Genomic DNA, 17642 nt, shown 5'->3' on the forward strand with positions numbered 1-17642 from the left:
CAGGTGACTCGTGACACGAGTCGGTGAGTTTCGGGACACTTAGTGGGTCCCGACGGCGTCCCGGTGTGGTTTGCTGGACTTCCGGTGAGTTACGATGATCGGTTTTGGGAAACCGATTCGAGGATCTGTGTGGGGGTTTGTGAGATAGTGTACTTCAGGTGAGTGGGTTGGTTACTGACCCGTTGGATCTTCGTAGGTCCGGCCGACTTGTGCGTACCCAGTGTTTCGACACGACAGTGACAGGTGGGTGTTTCGAGCTGGTAGTCGGTGAGATATAGGCAATTATCCCTACTATTTAATGTGGGGTAAAAGGAAACTCAAAACGAAAAACAAAATAAAAAAAAATCTGAAATCAAACTAAACAAAAGCTAAAGTAATGAAAAGATCAAAACAAAAGACATGAAAAATAGATCCATGCCCAATTAAGCCCCGAGTTCTTCCTATTTTGTAGGATTCATAGTCATACCGATGGCTTTACGAAGGTGAATGAAACGTTTTTGATCAAGTAGTTTGTTAGGATGTCGGCTAGTTTTTCGATGGAGATGTAATCAAGGTAGTGTGTAGCATACTGAGCAAATTGTATGGTTCTAGTGTAAGTGTCACGCCCCGGGACTCAGCGGATGCCCGCCCGCGCGTGCCCAGACCCGCTGTATGTCTAAAACATACAAGACGTCTAAAACAAAACGATAAAGAAATAACGAAGCGATAAATAAAGCAACAAAAGGAGAATATCTAGAAGTATCAGAGCAAAGTATATCTATAAGCTACAATAAGGGAAAAGAACATAAGGCTAAATCCACTATGTAAAAATATAAAGTAATACAATAGGAGTCCCAAATATAAGAGCTAAACAAGGTACATAGGTGGTCTCTATACATGGTACAAAACCTCCCTCTCACAAAAACACAAAAAGAGAGTAACCACCTAGGAGCAAAAGCGAGCTCCGCTATCTATCAAGCTAGGCGACACCCTTGCCGCGATCCCGTGCCTCCGCCGGTGCCGAAGGCTTTGAAAAGAAAATATAGAAACAGGGGCGTGAGAACTATTAAATAATAGTTCTCAGTGGGCAATTACTGACTTCAGTGAAATGCACCACTAGGCCCAGAAGCTACAAAAAGGGGGTCAGTAAACAAGTAGGAGTAAGAGCGATATGTACAACAGGTAAATAAACATGAATGCTTGCTACCACAAGATGTCTCTACTTAGCATGACTTAGCATAAGTAAGAAAGCTATTCTACCAAGAATACGAGCGAATATGTAACCTACATAAAGTCCACAATGTAATAGTAAAATGTCCAGTCTACTATTCTAGTCAATGTCCACATGTCATGATGAATGCTCAAAGTCAAATCTGAAGAGACCCGCTCGAAGGCTGTCTGGCCGGTGCCGAGCCTAATGGCCCCGTGGTAGTCAACATCCCCACCCTAGGGATGAGCCTAGCCTACGGCAATCCACTTCGGCGCCCAATCCCACATGGCGAATATGTATCGCGATGGCTATCTCCGAAGTGCCGTCTTGTAGGGAGCGACCCTCACAAGCATGTGCGAATGAGCACAATGGCAAGTAACGTAAGATCCGTCTCAAGTACCAAGTCCTCATGTCTAACAACATGGAATATGTCACATATCTCAATGGCCTATCTTTAAGTCATCATGTCTAAAACATGGAAGTAATAGATATCAATGGCCTATCACTATGTCTCACTATAGCAGTTTCATAGTTACTAAGTCAAGTGCCCCTTTATGACACTTTATTCACTAAGTCCAATCATAGTGTAGTGTTTACAATTACACAATTATGAGTTAACATAAGGGACATGATTCCTATTGCTATCTCGAACACTTCTCACATGCATGAAAATTACCCAGTATGCTCTACTATATAGAGTGAAATTTATTTTACACATAGCACATGCATTTTAAGTGTTCTAAAATTCACATAAATTCTATCTAGCATGGATTTGCATTCAAAAAGACTTTACGATAAGTATAGGAAGTATAGGGGCCATTTTGTCCCGTTTTCATGAAGTCAAACCCACCAAAAACGGAACTCTTCGTTTCGCCGAATGGAGGTGTCCACTAGTCTCCTAGCACCCTAAAGATGTAGGAACAAGAGTTACACAAACGAAACGAATATCGAAAAGCTCAATCTTTAATCATCTAGGCATAGAGGGCTTAACTCACCTCTTGTGTAAAAATCTCTTCTCAAGCTTTCAAAGAGAGCAAGAACCCTTTCAATCCAACCTAGAGGAAGGTTCTAAACCAATCAATTGGGTCCCAAAACCCTCAAATCAAAAATCCCCAAAATAAATCCTAAAATCCAAATCTAGGGTTTCATCTAGTGTAAAGCTTCAAAACTAAGATCTAGAGGAAGGAAGCTAGTCACTTACCTCTAGGATGCTCCAAACCAAGCTCAAAATCCTCAAGGGTTGAAGATTGATTCTCTACAAAGCTCCAAGTCCAAGCTCCAAGCCTCCAATGGTGAGAGGAGAGGTTGAGGAAGAAGTCCCAAGTCCACAAAGCAAGCTCTCCTTCTTCTCCTCTTGTTTCTCCTTCTTCTTCTCTTGTTTCTCCTTATTTTTCTCTTTCTAGAGAGTGTGAGAGAGTGAGAAGTGAGGGAAAGAGAGAGAGGAAATGGCCTAAAAGCCCTCTCATGTAACAAAATCCACTTAGGTCCCTCAAAAATCCAATATGTGCATCAGCCCGAACTGGGCAATTTTTGCCCAGAGGGACCTGTCTCTCCCAGTTGGGACCCTCCCGCAGAACACGCTCTCGGGAACCGGTCTCTCCCTGCCAGGGACCGGTTGCCTCAAGTCTGCCGCAATGTTCCGGGAGGGGACCGGTCTCTCCCACCAGGGACCGGTCCCCGAGAGTGAAAACTCTCAGGACTGAGCCGAAATCGAACTTTTAGGTCGGAATACCATCCACGACCTTCCACCAAGTGTGGAAAAGCTCGGAATCTAACTCAAACACTCGAACCTCGCAATTGCACAGGTCCAGTGTGTTACAGTAAGAGTAGCAATTCAAGCTATTCTAAAGTTTTGATGGTTGTCTAGAGAGTGTTGGCTTATTTCCGAAGCTTATTGAGCGTGAGAACGGACTTCGACATAAAAATCTGTGAAATTTCAGTTTTTGGTGTTGAGTACCAGTACTGGATTTGAGGTACCGGAACTCGGTAGAGAGCAAATTTGGGCAGCTCTTGGGTTTTGCGTAACCAGGTTGTGTGTACCGGTACTGAGCCGAGTAACCGATACTACATCGGGCGGGTACCGGAACGTAGTAGAAAATAGAATTTCCAACATTCGGGTTTTGCGGAACTGGACCCTGGTACTAGTACTCAATGCTGCAGAGACTGTTTTGTACAGTTTGTAATTTCTGAGTTTGTGAGGGGCCTTAGGGGATATTGTTACATCATATAATATACCCCTTCACCCCTCTCATTTCTCTTGGGATTTCATCTTCAACACCTCTCTAATCCTTGAATTTTTCTTCTCTTCATCTCCACCATGGGTACATGCATCTAGGACCTTGAAGGGAGGTTGAAATTGAAGGAAGGAACTTATTTGAGGCTTGGACTTCAATCCTAGCATTTTGTAGCTTGTTTTGCTAGTTTGGAGGAAACTGGGGTTTGTTTTGGGGTTTCTTTATTTTGAGCTTTTGGGGTTGAATTGATGGGTGTAAAACTCTCCTCTTGGTTGGATTTGAAGTATTCAACAAAATAATTAATAGTATTCACTTTCTCATGTAAAAAAGCACACCAGATAAAGCGACTAAAATCATCAACAATAAAAAAGATGTACTATTTTCCACCAATGCTTTGCATCTTAGTTGTTCCCATCAAGTCCATGTGAAGTTGCTCTAAAGATCGATTTGTCCCTAAGTTGTTCAAGTTTTTGTGTGCGTAGCTAATTTGTTCTTCCTTGTCTCCGCAAGTGTTGCAAATGAGTAAGAAAGATGTTGGAAAGGTGAGGTGTTGACAATCGATTGGAAGTAGACAGTTGAGCTTCATTTACAATTTGCTCGCAATGCATCTTGAGTTCATGTCGAAGACACACCTTGTTAGCCATTATGCGCGAATTTGCAGTGGAAGTAGATGAAATAGATGTAATGACTTTGGGTACCACGATTTGTTCTCTGCGTAGGTGCGCTCGTACTCAAACAACAAGCCAATGCGATTGACCAAAACCAAGCATGTGATCCAACTTGTTGGACCTCGATGAGAATTTTTGAACATTGGACTTGAGTTGAAAGATTTGTTTCGTCAATTCGACTCACGCACCTTGGTGTACTGTTTTCGAAGGAAATTGATCTTGTCGCCGTCCTGACTAAATAAGCTTTTTTTGGAGAGGAGTTATTCTTTACTAACGTATGACGTTCCTCGAGTGTTTTTGCAATGAAGTCATCACTTTGTTCTTCTCTTCGAGCTCTAGAAGCCGCTTCTGAAGTTTCTTGTTATGATTCGTCATCTTCTTTGATTCTATAGGCTACTGTTGATATGCGGTAGCAAGATCCTCATCATCTGACAGCTCGTTGCTAGAAGTGCTGTAACAAAGAAGAACTAGGACAAGTAGAGGTTAAGCACATAAAAGAAGCTGGTGCATAAGTAGTAGCTAGAAGTGCCGTAGCGAAAGCATCCTCATCACTTGTGGTTGACCCTTCAGAAGAAAAGTTATCCCAAGTGATGGTTTGCATAGCCTTCTTTTCGAGGTTTTCTTATTTGGACAATTCGAGGCATCTTTTTCGAGGTTTCTTATTTGGACAATTCGAGGCAATATGCCGAAAGCCCTTGCATTTGTAATATTTGATTTGTGTATCAAAATTCTTCTTTTCTTTTGAAGACTTCACATTTTTCTTAGGAGTTTGAACGTGAACCTTCTTTCAAGTAGAATTTTTTGCTTTGAAGATGAAGAAGATTTAATGGCTCTATTTTTTTTTTTTTTGAAGTTTCGACAAAATTTCTTTGTAAGAAGAGCCAATTGCTTCTCGAGTTCCACCAAGGAAATCCGAACTTGTTTCTGAAGAATCCATGTCTTCTGTCTTGATCAATTTGAGCGCCATACTTTCACTTTTAGAAGACTTGGAGAAAATACAGTAGTAGGGTACGACATTTCATAAGTTTGTAAGGAGCCTACTAATTTTTTTACTTTCATTGTGTCCGGATATTTTACTTCTTTTATGGCCGCAACCTTCGGTCTAAATCGTTTAGGAAGAGTTATCAAGATTTTCCTAATAACCTTATGTTCCAAGATCTTTTCTCCCCAGTCAACATGCGTGTTTAAAATATCTTGAAGTCACGTGTAATATTCAGTGAAGGTTTTATGTTCTTCCATTCTAATAGAATCGAATTTATTAGTAAGCATTTGGAGATTTTGAACCTTAATTAAATCTGTTTCTTCGTGTGTAACTTTAAAAGTATCCTAAATCTCCTTAGCCAACTCACACACGGAGACACGTGAGCATAGTTGAAGAAAGAGCATTAAACAAAGCGTTTATGTCCTTACCACTATAGGATGATGCATCCATTTTTTCCTTAGACCATTTAGTCTGTGGTTTAAGGATCTTAATATTATTAGCTTCCTCGTTCCGTTGCGTCCATCCTAATTCGACACTTTGCCAAACTTGCTCATTCATTGCGATGAGAACCACTCTCATCCAAACTTTCCTATAGGCATAATTCGTGCAATCAAAAAGTAGAGGCCTTTTAATATTACCACCCTTGCCCATAGTTGTGTTAAAATTCTCTCTGATACGTCTTGGAAGTTATATAACCTTAGGATCTAATAGGTAATATTATGATGCTGCAAATAAACCTTTATATTATTTTTAAATGCAATTTTCTTTTATTTCGTAAGCTCGTGTTTGATTTGGGCTTAAATCGTTTAGTTTTAGTTGATTTTGCTACCCAAACCTTAATCTCCAATAAATGTTGAAACAATCCCAAAAAGACCTTTCGATTCTCCAAAATTGCTTCGTCATCCATGCATGACCCTTGGATGACTGTGTCGTGTTGAAGACGAAAGGACAATAATTTATTATAGGATGAGTTCTCAACACTTTAAATACTTGGTTCTTGATGCTTTGAGAGTGGATTTTGATGAATAAAAATTTCTACTCTTGTTCTTCAACCTTTCTATGGTGTTCTTCTTCTCGGTGTGATCATCGACGCTTCTTCCTCACGTCTAGATCGTTTTCTTCCTCAACTTAATTGTTGTCGCTTCTTCCTCATGACAAGATTGGCTTCTACTTCTGCTTTTCTTTCTCTTTCGGGTTCCTGTCTCATCTTCTTCTTTCCCATTGCCGAAATTCTACCCGTTGGGTACCGCTTTCCTTGTCGGTCTTGGATCCTTCGCAATCGTGTGATCGGTGCACTTCTTGTAATTCTCATCTCCTGATATCCCAATATCCTTTTCAATCTAGCCTTCTTACCATTACCAATCATATTTGCCAAAACAACCAAATCTAAAAGCTTTTAGTTTGATAAAACCGAAATTGTTTTTCAGTTAGTTGTTATTATCTCATATATTGAAGGTTTATTACATATTAGTATTCCTTCACTTCTATTTTAATTTTCTGTCTTGCTAAAATTTTTTGCTTTCTTGTTTTAATCAAAATAAAGTTCGCCGGAATTGATAAATTGAACCTTGTTTATTTCAAGAAATACATTTAAACGAAAACAAAGTTAGAAATTTAGTTTTGCCATCCTCTCGGTTTGTATCAGACTAATACATAGAGGTGGATGAATAGGCGAGACATTTATAACATGATAAACTTGACAAATAAAAATTAAATGCGGAAAAGTAAAGGAGCACACTGAGATCTAACGTGGGAAGACCTTCAAAAAGGAGTAAAAATTCATGTCACCAATCATGCGAAATAATCCACTATAAAAAAGTTGAGCACAAAGTGATTTACCAAATCTATGAGACTATGAGACTATGCTTGTAGAAGATCTCCTCTCGTGGAAGATCTCCTCTGGCCCCAATCGATCAAAATCCTTTGATCGACCATGATTTGCCTCCACGTCGCGTCGCTACTCTAAATCCACAAAACTTTCACTGAGTCCATGGCCTCCACATGAATCCTTGTGCCCAACACTTCGTCTGGAGCAAGATGAAATGTGTTGGTGATGATTCGTTGCTTAGAGTAGCATGAAAATACTAGGGAAGTGGACTCTTAAACAATTGCCTGATCAATTCTCCATGAAAAAGAAACTTGCTTTCGTAGATGAGAGGAATTGCAACCAACAAGTTTCTAGGATTTCTAAAGGCAGTAATCTCTTAATTCCATGTTTTGGAGAATCTCCATATCTTTTTTATAGCTTTGGAACAGATAGAATTTGTATTAGAAGTCAAAATCACAAATTTGAAAGTTTGACTCAGGTTGAAACTCCGAAGTTTGACTCAGGTTGACTGAGGTTGGAAGGGGAATTCAGAGTCTGACGTTTAGAAAAAACTTCAAACTCTGGAGTTTGAATGGGAACTCCGGAATTTCAATGCGAAACTCCTAAGAAAATCTTTCGGGTTCTGGAGTTTGATGGGAAACTCCGGACTTTTATGTAAAATTATGAAAATCCATTGTTCGAAGTTCCAAAGCCAACTTAACTCTTATAAAATAGTTCAGGAAGGTATAAATAATTGTTAAGGTCACCTCAAACACTATAATAATTCACCAAGCGTCGTAAACTTGAATTTTGGGTCTTTGAGTCTTCAAAATTTGATCTTCTCATCACAGACACTTTAAGACTCCCACTTGACCACTCACAAATACGCCAACATGCAAATGCGTAACACTGTGAGTTGTGCTTCATGCTGATTGACTCGAAGAATGTTGTTTTAGTAAGTCCTGCTACGCCATACAAATACAAGAGAAAGTGGGCTTAGCTTTCTGCATTGTTGTTATGCCAGTTCAATCATATTTGCCTCTCTATATCAAACAATATATGCAATCTAAACTAATCTTCCATTTTCCCTTCTTGTAGTTCCTAATTTTGCAATTGCAAATACTTCTTCCCTTCTATTATGTAATCTCTTTCTATAGATCGTCACCTCTGTCGAACCTGTGTCGTCAATCTAATATCATCATTTTTACGAACTAAACTGTTGTGTTCTGTGCTGATTTTTGCTGTTTTTACTGTAATCGTGTGCACTTTCTGCTCATTCTTTATTCGGTTGCTCATGTGCACAGGAAACAAAATCGGTTGGTGCTGAAGTGAATTGGGGAGTTAGATTCAATGACAACACAGATGTCAGTCTAGTTAATGTTCCTATTCTTCAGATTCTGTTGCATCACATACTGCAAATCTGTAACTTTTACATTGCTATTTCAGTTTGAAAATTTTCTTGTGAACCTCTGTAAGGAGGTCTCGTTAAGACTGCAAGGGTGTCGAGTGCAAGGCCGCACCGTAACACTGAAGGTATTTTTGCGCTGCTAGTTTTTCTTTATAATGGAATAAACCTTCGATGCTCAGAGTCTTGGTATTAGATGTATGTTTTCAATATGTTTTCTTAGGTGAAGAAGAGAAGGAAAGGAGCTGAAGAGCCAGCAAAGTTTCTGGGATGTGGGGACTGTGAAACTATGAGCCGCTCTATGACGGTATGCACAAAATAATGTTCAATCTTATTTGTACTAGTGGTCGTGCATGTGGAAATAGAATCTTGATCTTGAATTTAAGAAGAAAGCTGCTAAACATATCGAATTCATTCTATAACGCAGCGACATTACAATCTAGGGCTTTGTTAGATCCTTACCGAATTCATTCTATAATTTGAGTATTTTTCTCGTTCATTCCCAGCTAAAATAGTTGATTAGCTTTAACGAGGGGTTCAACCAATGTCATGGCCTCGGCATAACCGCAACACGCACAAGCTATTTCCTGTCCACATGGACAGAGTCTCCCTGTACATGTACACCATACGGCGTAGGAGCATAAGCAATATAACTACTGCACAATCATGACAAACAACAACATGAACAACCTTTGTAGGGACAGTTTGATAAGCAGCAAATAGAACAATTACATCACTACACCAAGTACAACCGGAAGAGAGAGAGAGAGAGAGAGAGAGAGAGAGAGAGAGAGAGAACCAAAACCAAATAATTACAACTGATTTACAACTGATTTCAAAATCCAAGCCCAAAATGTTTTATCATAAGAAAACCAGAACCGGACAAAATCCCAATCCAAGGGTTACAATTCACATCATGAAAGCATAACTACATTATGATATTGTACAACATTAAATAAAGTTTCGAAATTATTGGAGTTCGAAGTTAACTAGGGAAGCTACCGAGGTCTAGATAGTCTATCTATCACACCCTCACATATCGTCTTAACCTTTGCCACCCTCATCACTTGTAAAAAAAAAAAAAAAAAGAGAGGTGAGAATCATACAACAAGCTGTTGAGGGCAAGTCACACTTATCGGTCAATAGAAAAGGAAAACAAGATAACTATATGGTAACCAACTACAATAGTACAAGAGTAAGCAAGTAAGAAACATGCAAGGCAATAAGCAAGAAATGTCGCTACTGTACTCAAATCAGAATAGTAAGTATGCCATGCGTTAATTGGACAAACAATCCATCAAGTAACCAATCCATAGCCACCATGTTGGTCCACAGACATCGGGTAAACGCCAAAACTATACGAACGTAACTTACGGGTCATTTTCGACCTTTTTTTTGAAAAAGAACACCTTATCCATTGCCAAACCGACTGGTTTACGTGAATGCCCATTGAGTGGTGGCAAGTCATGTTGTATACTCAAATAACCAAACCATGCTAGAAAGCCGCAAAGCTCACGAGAAACAATTTGCCGATTAAGAAAGTTAAATCTAATGATAGTATCCAGCTGTGATGCCTTGCTTCCCAAGGGTCACCAATCTTGAAACTACTCTATTTCTAGCACGCTTAACGCTCTTAACCTCTTGGGCCTACCCACTGACCAAAATTTATAGTCGGATTAAGAGGTTTAGCCCTATTATATCTGATATATAAGACTATTCAAAATCTAGGAGTGTCGTAGTCCTCTCTTCTTTAAGCCCTGATATTCTCATCAGGCTCAAGCATACTCACAAGCACTAGGCAATGAAAGACTCATCTCGCTAGCCTTAGCCAACCTTATAGGGAGTCACACTTTCAACCACAACGGTTGTCAAATGGGGAGCCATGCTCTACCTGCTATATGACCCTAACTCAGTTGAACTCATTCTCACATTCTGGCTAGTGATTGGCTGGCTCTGATACCAAGTGTGGCGCGTCGCTTCCTAGGAGGTCACCCATCCTAAAACTAGTCTCACTAGCATGCTTTACCCAATTAAATTTGTCGCGCCTTGGGGTTTACATTTTTAATTGGAAAGGGTTTTGAAGAAGAATACCATGAAGAAGAGAATACCCTATTCTTCTTATTCATTCAATGATGAATTACAAAGATATATATATATATATATATATATATATATATATATATATATGTTTCTATAATGAGAAATTTAATAAGGAAAGATTCCTAAGGAAAGATGCCTAAAACTATGCTAACTAAATAAGAATATAATATATACAATTTTGACTTTCCATAACTGTTAAATATAAAAATGTTTAAACACCGTTCTCTAACAGCTTAAGCTTTTAGAGTACAATGGTTGTTTCACATGGTATTAGAGTAGGAGGTCCCGAGTTCGAGTCACGCCAGACTCCTAGCATATTAATTTCCTCCCATTTAATTCAAACTCACGTCATGGGCCGACTAAAAAGTCTTGAGCTCAGACATGAGCGGGAGTGTTAAATATAAAAATATTTAAACACCGTTCTCTAACAGCTTAAGCTTTTAGAGTACAATGGTTGTTTCACAATAACACTCGACTTTTCGTAACACTCCCCCTCAAGTTGGAGCATAGATATTAATCATGCCCAACTTGTTACAAATTTAGTCAACTCGAGCCCCATTCAAAGCTTTTGTGAAAATATCCCTCAATTGGTCTCCAGTTTTGATATACCCTATTGAAATGATCTTCTGTTGTATTTTTTCACGAATAAAGTGACAATCAATCTCAATATGTTTAGTTCGCTCATGAAATATAGGATTAGAGGCAATATGGAGAGTAGCTTGATTATCACACCATAATTTAATAGATTGTGGATTCTAAAGACCAACCTCATCCAATAATTGTTGTATCCACATTACTTCACGCACAGATTGTGCTATATCTCTCTGTATTCCGATTTAGCACTAGAACGGGAGACAACACTCTGCTTCTTACTTCTCCATGACACCAAGTTACCTCCAACAAAAACACAATAATCTGTAGTCGATCTCCTATCAACCTTTGAACCCGCCCAATCTGCGTCTGAAAAGCATTTAATATTTGAATGTCCATGGTTCTTGTATAAGATACCACGTCCTGGAGCTCCCTTCAGATAGCACAAAATTTGTCCCAAAGCTTCCCAATGAGTAATAGTCGGAGAAGACATAAACTGACTTAACACACTGACGGAGTATGCAATATCTTGCCGAGTCACTGTAAGATAGATCAATTTTTTTAATACTTTTTAAAATAATTTTTTCAAATAATTTTTAAAATTATTTTTTGTATTTTATAAAAGAAAAACTATTATATGGTCAAAAGAAAAAAATAAAAAAGATGTCTTTGTATTTTAAAATCTCTAACCTATAAAAATTTCTATTCTGTATCAGGTATGTTATACTTTACATACAAAAAGACTTACAATTATATTAATTGATGTGTATAGTAAGATATATATAGTAAATATTCATAATTATTTGATTAAATCTTTTAAAATAATATTATAAGAAATTATTGGAAGAAAAAAAAAAACTGAAATAAGTCTATGCCAAAACGTGCCAGTAGGAAGTCATGCGTCTCCAATGACACGCAAGCGTACCATGTGCCGGCACGGAAGCGGGCATGTGTGGTACCATGCCAGGTGGATAGTGGCACTCCCCTATGCCACGATGCTTTAAACCTTGATATATAGCATAACATGCCTTTGATTACCAATGTGGGACTAGACCTCACATGTAGAAACTTTAGCACCGGCTCCCAGGCAAGGCCCATAGCATATTGGGCTGCCCAGGAACATGAAGTTTTAAATAATAAAAACCCAATTAATACTAACATTTCAAAAGTCTTGGGCTGCACCAATCGCAGCAATTAATACTAACATTTCAAAAGTCTAGCGTCAACCCTTAGACAGCAAGAGGTCAAGCCCCAAATTTTGGTCAGATCCAAAAAGGATCGACGCAACTGAAGCCTCGAAGAAAGCAAATTTCACGTTTGGATAGCATATAGTGATTAATCTGTCCGGAGGGCTTCTGTTGTTCTATCTTGCCGCCTAAAGGGCTCCATTGTTCACAAATGGCCAGGAAATAGTCTGGCCTTGTGTTCCGACATGATCCAGCATGGATCGACACCCCGATAAGGACCAACTACCGAAATAATGCGACAACGAGCAAGTTTAGGCCTTAGTTTGGGAAAATCAACCAACAGCATGGGTAGGTTGGCAATGATATACTGGTTGTCACGCTCGCGTTTTGGAATCTTTGCAACGATTGAAGGCGATGGGAACTGCTGGTTCAGGCCGCACAGGAAGTCACCCCGGAGCGACGCACTGGATCCGGCTTCTACAGTAAGTTCCGGTCGCACTTAAGGTGAGCACAGACCTCACAGAGATTAGCTGAGTGGAGGTTGAGGGAGATGGTGCTCAGCCTATGGAGGTGGAAGAACCTGCAGCAAGGCATCGCCAAAACCCCGCGTCCTACACGTGGTTGAGAGAAGAGGAAATCCCGTTCTTAGGCTGGAAACCGCGAGGAGAGGAAATACCATTTTGAGGTCTATTTCTGGCCGATGATCGCGGAATGGTCGCTGCGCTGAGGTAGAGGCGGCAGCCAGATGAGGATGTGCGTGAGGGGAAGAGAGAGAGACAAGAGGGAAGAAAAGGGACCCTCAAAAGGGAGGGAGAGATCATGAAATGGGGGGCGGACCGGTTCTGGACACCTCGTTGGCGGCTCAGTTTGAGTCAGCCAACTTCGTGTTCCGCGTTGCAAAATTGCGTGATGACCTTCCAACTGAACCTTTCTCGTGATGCCTTGTTTTTAGGTCCCTAGATGATGACAAAATCGCGTGAAAATTGGGGTTCGTTGTGTTTTTGCTGCAGTCCGGCAGACAGCATGTGAAATGCTGATTTCAAGATGCAACAGTTTCACAACTGAAGATCCAATTTGTGCGAAACTTGGTTTACCGCGTTTGTCTTCGAGCATAGATTCCAGAGTCTTTCAAATTCCGTTGAATTTTTTGCGAGAAGTTGCATCTTGAATGTGAAGTGGTCAGCTCGCCACAGATAACTGCCAGCATAAACTACTTTCAAGATCTCATAACTTCACGGAAACTCCATTTTTAGTGAAATTTGGTTCCAAACGTTCGCCTCTGATTGTATTTTAATGCTGCATTTTTTTTATTTTTTTGAAACTTCCAAAAAATTCACATAAAATGTTGCACCGACCGCGGCCTGTGCAGAAAATTTTAGTTTAGCCCTCTTTTTATCGCAGTTTTCGATCAGTTTTCACTCCATATCCCCCCATAAACTTCTCACAAGTTTAAATTACCTTTGAATCAACACAATGGATCATATCAAAAACTCACAGAGAGTGAAATTTACATAAAAGCCCTCAAAATTATTAATTCTCATAATTAAAACCTTGGGTTCTACATTAGCCAACCAACAAGGTCAATCTCAACCAATGAGAAATCATGCATAATCCAATCCTACTCTACATCTCATGTGTCCAATGACTATATAGTCCAACATTGTAATCATAGTGCATGTGAAGAGATAAATAATAGTAGAGCCAACATGTGGAGTAATTAAGCATGTAAGGGAGACATGTCATAATAATCTAACTAGAGCCTCTCTACCAATTATGTATTATCCAATTCATAAGTTATATCAATAATAAAAGCCGAATAGTAGAGAAAATAACATGAAGAGTAAGGATTCAAGCGTAAATGGATCTACTTAACAAGTAAGATGTATCATAATAGAGCAAGTGGGTTTCCATTCTTTCTCGTATCTCGAGAGAGATCAAGAACCCATATCTCTCCTTTTTTTTTGTCTACAAATATTCTGCAGTTAGGTCGTGTTTGTTTTGCGATCATCATTGGAAAGATAATTAGAATGACTTGGGGTCCAAATAGGAAAGGCCAACTCCATTAGCTTTGGATTTACATTTAAGAATTGGAATAAATGATTCCTGTTCCTCCTTGGAATGAGAACTCGCTACCATCTGCTTGGCAGGATTCAAAATATGGAATTAAATATTCCTCTTCCTCCTGGAAATGGGAACACCTTTTCCACCTTGTAATGGGAACTAAAGGGGTTCCCTTCTGACCAAACAATTGGGATAAAAGTCATTCGTTTCTGTCCTAATTACAACCCCAAAACTTTCCCAGTCAATCATGATCTTAATCTTTCCCCCACAATGTGACGACCATTTTCCATATCCTCCTGATCCAATCTACCTAGAAAATATAGAAAAATTGATTTGGGTGTTGAAGACTGGTTTTAGAGATTTTCAGCACAACAGTTGGTTGGTCGGCCTTCCAGGCTAATTTCTCAACTGTATCTGTACAATCTTCACTAGATGGATGAACAATTGCTGACAGGCTGATGTTTGCCTTTTGCCTAAGCAGTGAGAAGCAAATTTGTGTAAGTATTTGCTTGCCCTTATCTACTTTCACCAATTTCATCGTTTATCCCTCCTAATTTTCGGGACCTACCACACATCCTGTGTAAAAATGATAACAGCTGTGAGTGTTAATTATTCTACCTCTTGACTTTAAAAATTGTGCTGTTTATATTAATATTTACCGATGCTTTTGTTGCTTGAATTTATATCTCCTGAGTTCTGGCTTGCATGAACTTGTGGATATCTGTAATATCAATTCCTTTGGAAAGTGTCCGTCTCTTGTTAGTTGTTGATAAATTTTCCTTGTGTAGATTCCTGTTGCTACAGATGATTTAATCTCTCTTCGGCGAATATCCAAACAAATTTTTGTATCTTTTCATATTGGTAAGTTCAACCCCAAACTGGCTTTCTTTCTAATTTGTAGTTTTCTATGTAGATGTTCAAGTCATGCTAAACTAATGATGTCTTGTTGTACTTAACATTTAACTTTGATACGATTTTTTCTCCATTTTATGTTAGCTGGAGTTCCAGACTTGAACATTATATTCCAACTTTATTCAACGGTGATAATCTGATTATTACTTTTCTAGATCATAAGTGCTTGTGGACATCTGGAGCAATCTTCAATTCTCTGTTTATTCACTACCACTTGATTTAATTATGCAATAGGACCGAATAGTTGCTTCAAAAGTCACACACACACAAACACACACACACACACACACACACACATATATATATATGTACATATATGAATTAACTAATCTACTATTAATTGTATATGAATAGTGGTTACCATCCATTTTTAACCTTTGGATCATTACTATTCCACAAACCCCCTACTCAACGGTAGGCATCAATGGTGAAAAAGTGGATAGTAAACACTATTCGCATATTAATAGTATTTCAGCACGCACACATGCACGCGCGCGCACACACACACATATAGAGGAGGACTACTGTGCTATTAGGAGCACAGCAGTCCTTGTGCTCCTAAGTTTCTAACTATCCATGGTTAGGGTGAGAGTAAGAAGAGAAATTGGAGAGAATTCAAAGAGGAGAGAAATTGAGAAACCCAATTTCTCTTTTCTCTCTCACTCTAGCCACCAATTGAAATTGATTGATGGTTAGAAACTTAGGAGCACACGAACTGCTGTGCTCCTAATAGCATAGTAGCTCTGCTCCATATATATATATGTATATATATACATATATATATATAGCTACTATGCTATCGGAAGAATAGAGGATCTGGTACTTTTGATTTTTTGGCCCTTAGATCGACCCCTTAAATCATTTCTAACCTTTGGATTAATACTATTAGCCTGTGGGGACCACTTGTAAGGAAGTGAATTCTCGAAATCCGAGAGTTGAACTTCGTTTAGAATTGACTTGTTGTCGACTTGGTTTGCTTCGGAGAGTCCGAATGCGATGAAAATGCGAAAAGCGCATTGAGGGAGGACCTTGGAGAGTTGGAGTTGCAAAATTTGCATTTTCGCATGTTTTCCACTCTCGGGGTCCGGACCCTAGCTGTAGGGTCCGGACCCCGTAGCTGTGAAAGGCTTGTGAAGTTGCAATCTGCAACTTTGCAGAATTTACCAACTCTCGGGGTCCGGACCCTGGCTCGAGGGTCTAGACCCCGTACCACGAAAATGCCCAGAATGGGCTGGGTGAAGTTCGGTGAAGTTTGGGAGCATACGGGCGTTTCGGTGCGCGCTGGGCGCGAAAACGGAACCCGAAAGGCTATGTTGTGCCGTGATTAAATCCGGCATTAGCGTAGATAAAAAGATGATGTAATTACGCTCGAAAACCTGTTTTGGGGGTCTCGGTTCGATTAGAAGTGAATCGGAGACCCACAGAGTGAAAACGGACCAAAACGGAGCAAAATCGGCGAAAGCTGAAATTTGCAGTTTTTCGGGACCCTCGGGGTCAGGACCCTGACTCCAAGGTCCAAACCCCGAGAGCGAAAAACGCCCAGTTCGGGCTGTTGCAAGGTTGGAGAAGTTGAGGGGCTTATTTGCATATGTGCAAATGGTAATAGAGAGAGGGTTGCTTCTCCCTCTCTTTCTCTCGTCTCTTTTGAGCCCAACCCCCAAAACCTCTCTCTCTCTCTAGAAAGGAAGAGAAGAAAAGAGAAGAAGAAGAAGAAAAAGAAAATGAAGGAGAAGAAGAAGAAGCAAGCTAGGAGAAGAGCCCTTGTCATCTTCATCTTCTTCTCCCTCTCACCATTGGAGGTAAGCTCCTAAGCCCTACCAATGGTAGGATCCTAGGGTTTTGTTCTTAGGCTCTAGAAATGGATTTGGTGGAACCCATTGATGCTAGATAGATGTTTATTGCACGAATCGAAGATCGATTTGGGGTATTCTTGCAATAGTGATCATCTAGGGCTTAAATGGGATTTTGCTTTAGGATAGGGTTTGATCTCGATTAACCCTCTGTAAACCTAATTGCTAGGTCTGTGAACGCGTTGGCAAAGTCGGTTCGACGATTCGTCGAGCCGGTACGAAGATATTGAAGAAACGGGCGTTCGGAGCTTCGTTTCCGCCTGTAGGGCCGAGGCGGCATCCAAAAATCGTGAAAACGGATTCCGGGCATCGTGGTAACTAATTGAAGATCTATAATTCCCGGAACTGCAAAGCGACGCACGGTTGGTGTGCAACTGCGACATCGGGCCAAACTGGGTGCCGAGTGCCGCGGGAGGCCGATTGCAAGTGTCGACAAGCAATCGGAGAGCGAATCAAGGTGGGTTGTGCTTACCGAAGCAGCTAGGTCGCCTGTATGTCTAAGTGAGTTAAGAATCCATATTGATGCATATAAGTGTAAATGAGGCATGTAGATGATGCATGTAACTAATGCCAAATAATGCATGTTGATATTATGATGCAAAATGCTAAGTAGATGTATATAAAATGATATTGAGATCATAGAATGCTTGATATGT

The 17642-nt window shown here is 39.9% G+C and overlaps 1 protein-coding gene across 10 annotated transcripts in view; it reads left to right on the top strand.

Moving 5' to 3' along the window:
- LOC109728471 (DNA repair protein REV1) overlaps nt 1–17642 on the top strand; it is a 107025-nt gene that overhangs the window by 55904 nt on the left and 33479 nt on the right. For all 10 annotated transcript variants that reach the window (XM_020258960.1, XM_020258981.1, XM_020258912.1 and 7 more), the window contains 4 exons: nt 8185–8244; nt 8327–8413; nt 8509–8592; nt 15013–15085. In XM_020258960.1, the coding sequence (XP_020114549.1) occupies nt 8185–8244; nt 8327–8413; nt 8509–8592; nt 15013–15085 (304 nt within the window). The remainder of the gene's footprint in view (nt 1–8184; nt 8245–8326; nt 8414–8508; nt 8593–15012; nt 15086–17642) is intronic.

Source organism: Ananas comosus, linkage group 2, assembly GCF_001540865.1.
Source record: "Ananas comosus cultivar F153 linkage group 2, ASM154086v1, whole genome shotgun sequence".
NCBI classification, from domain to species: Eukaryota; Viridiplantae; Streptophyta; class Magnoliopsida; order Poales; family Bromeliaceae; genus Ananas; species Ananas comosus.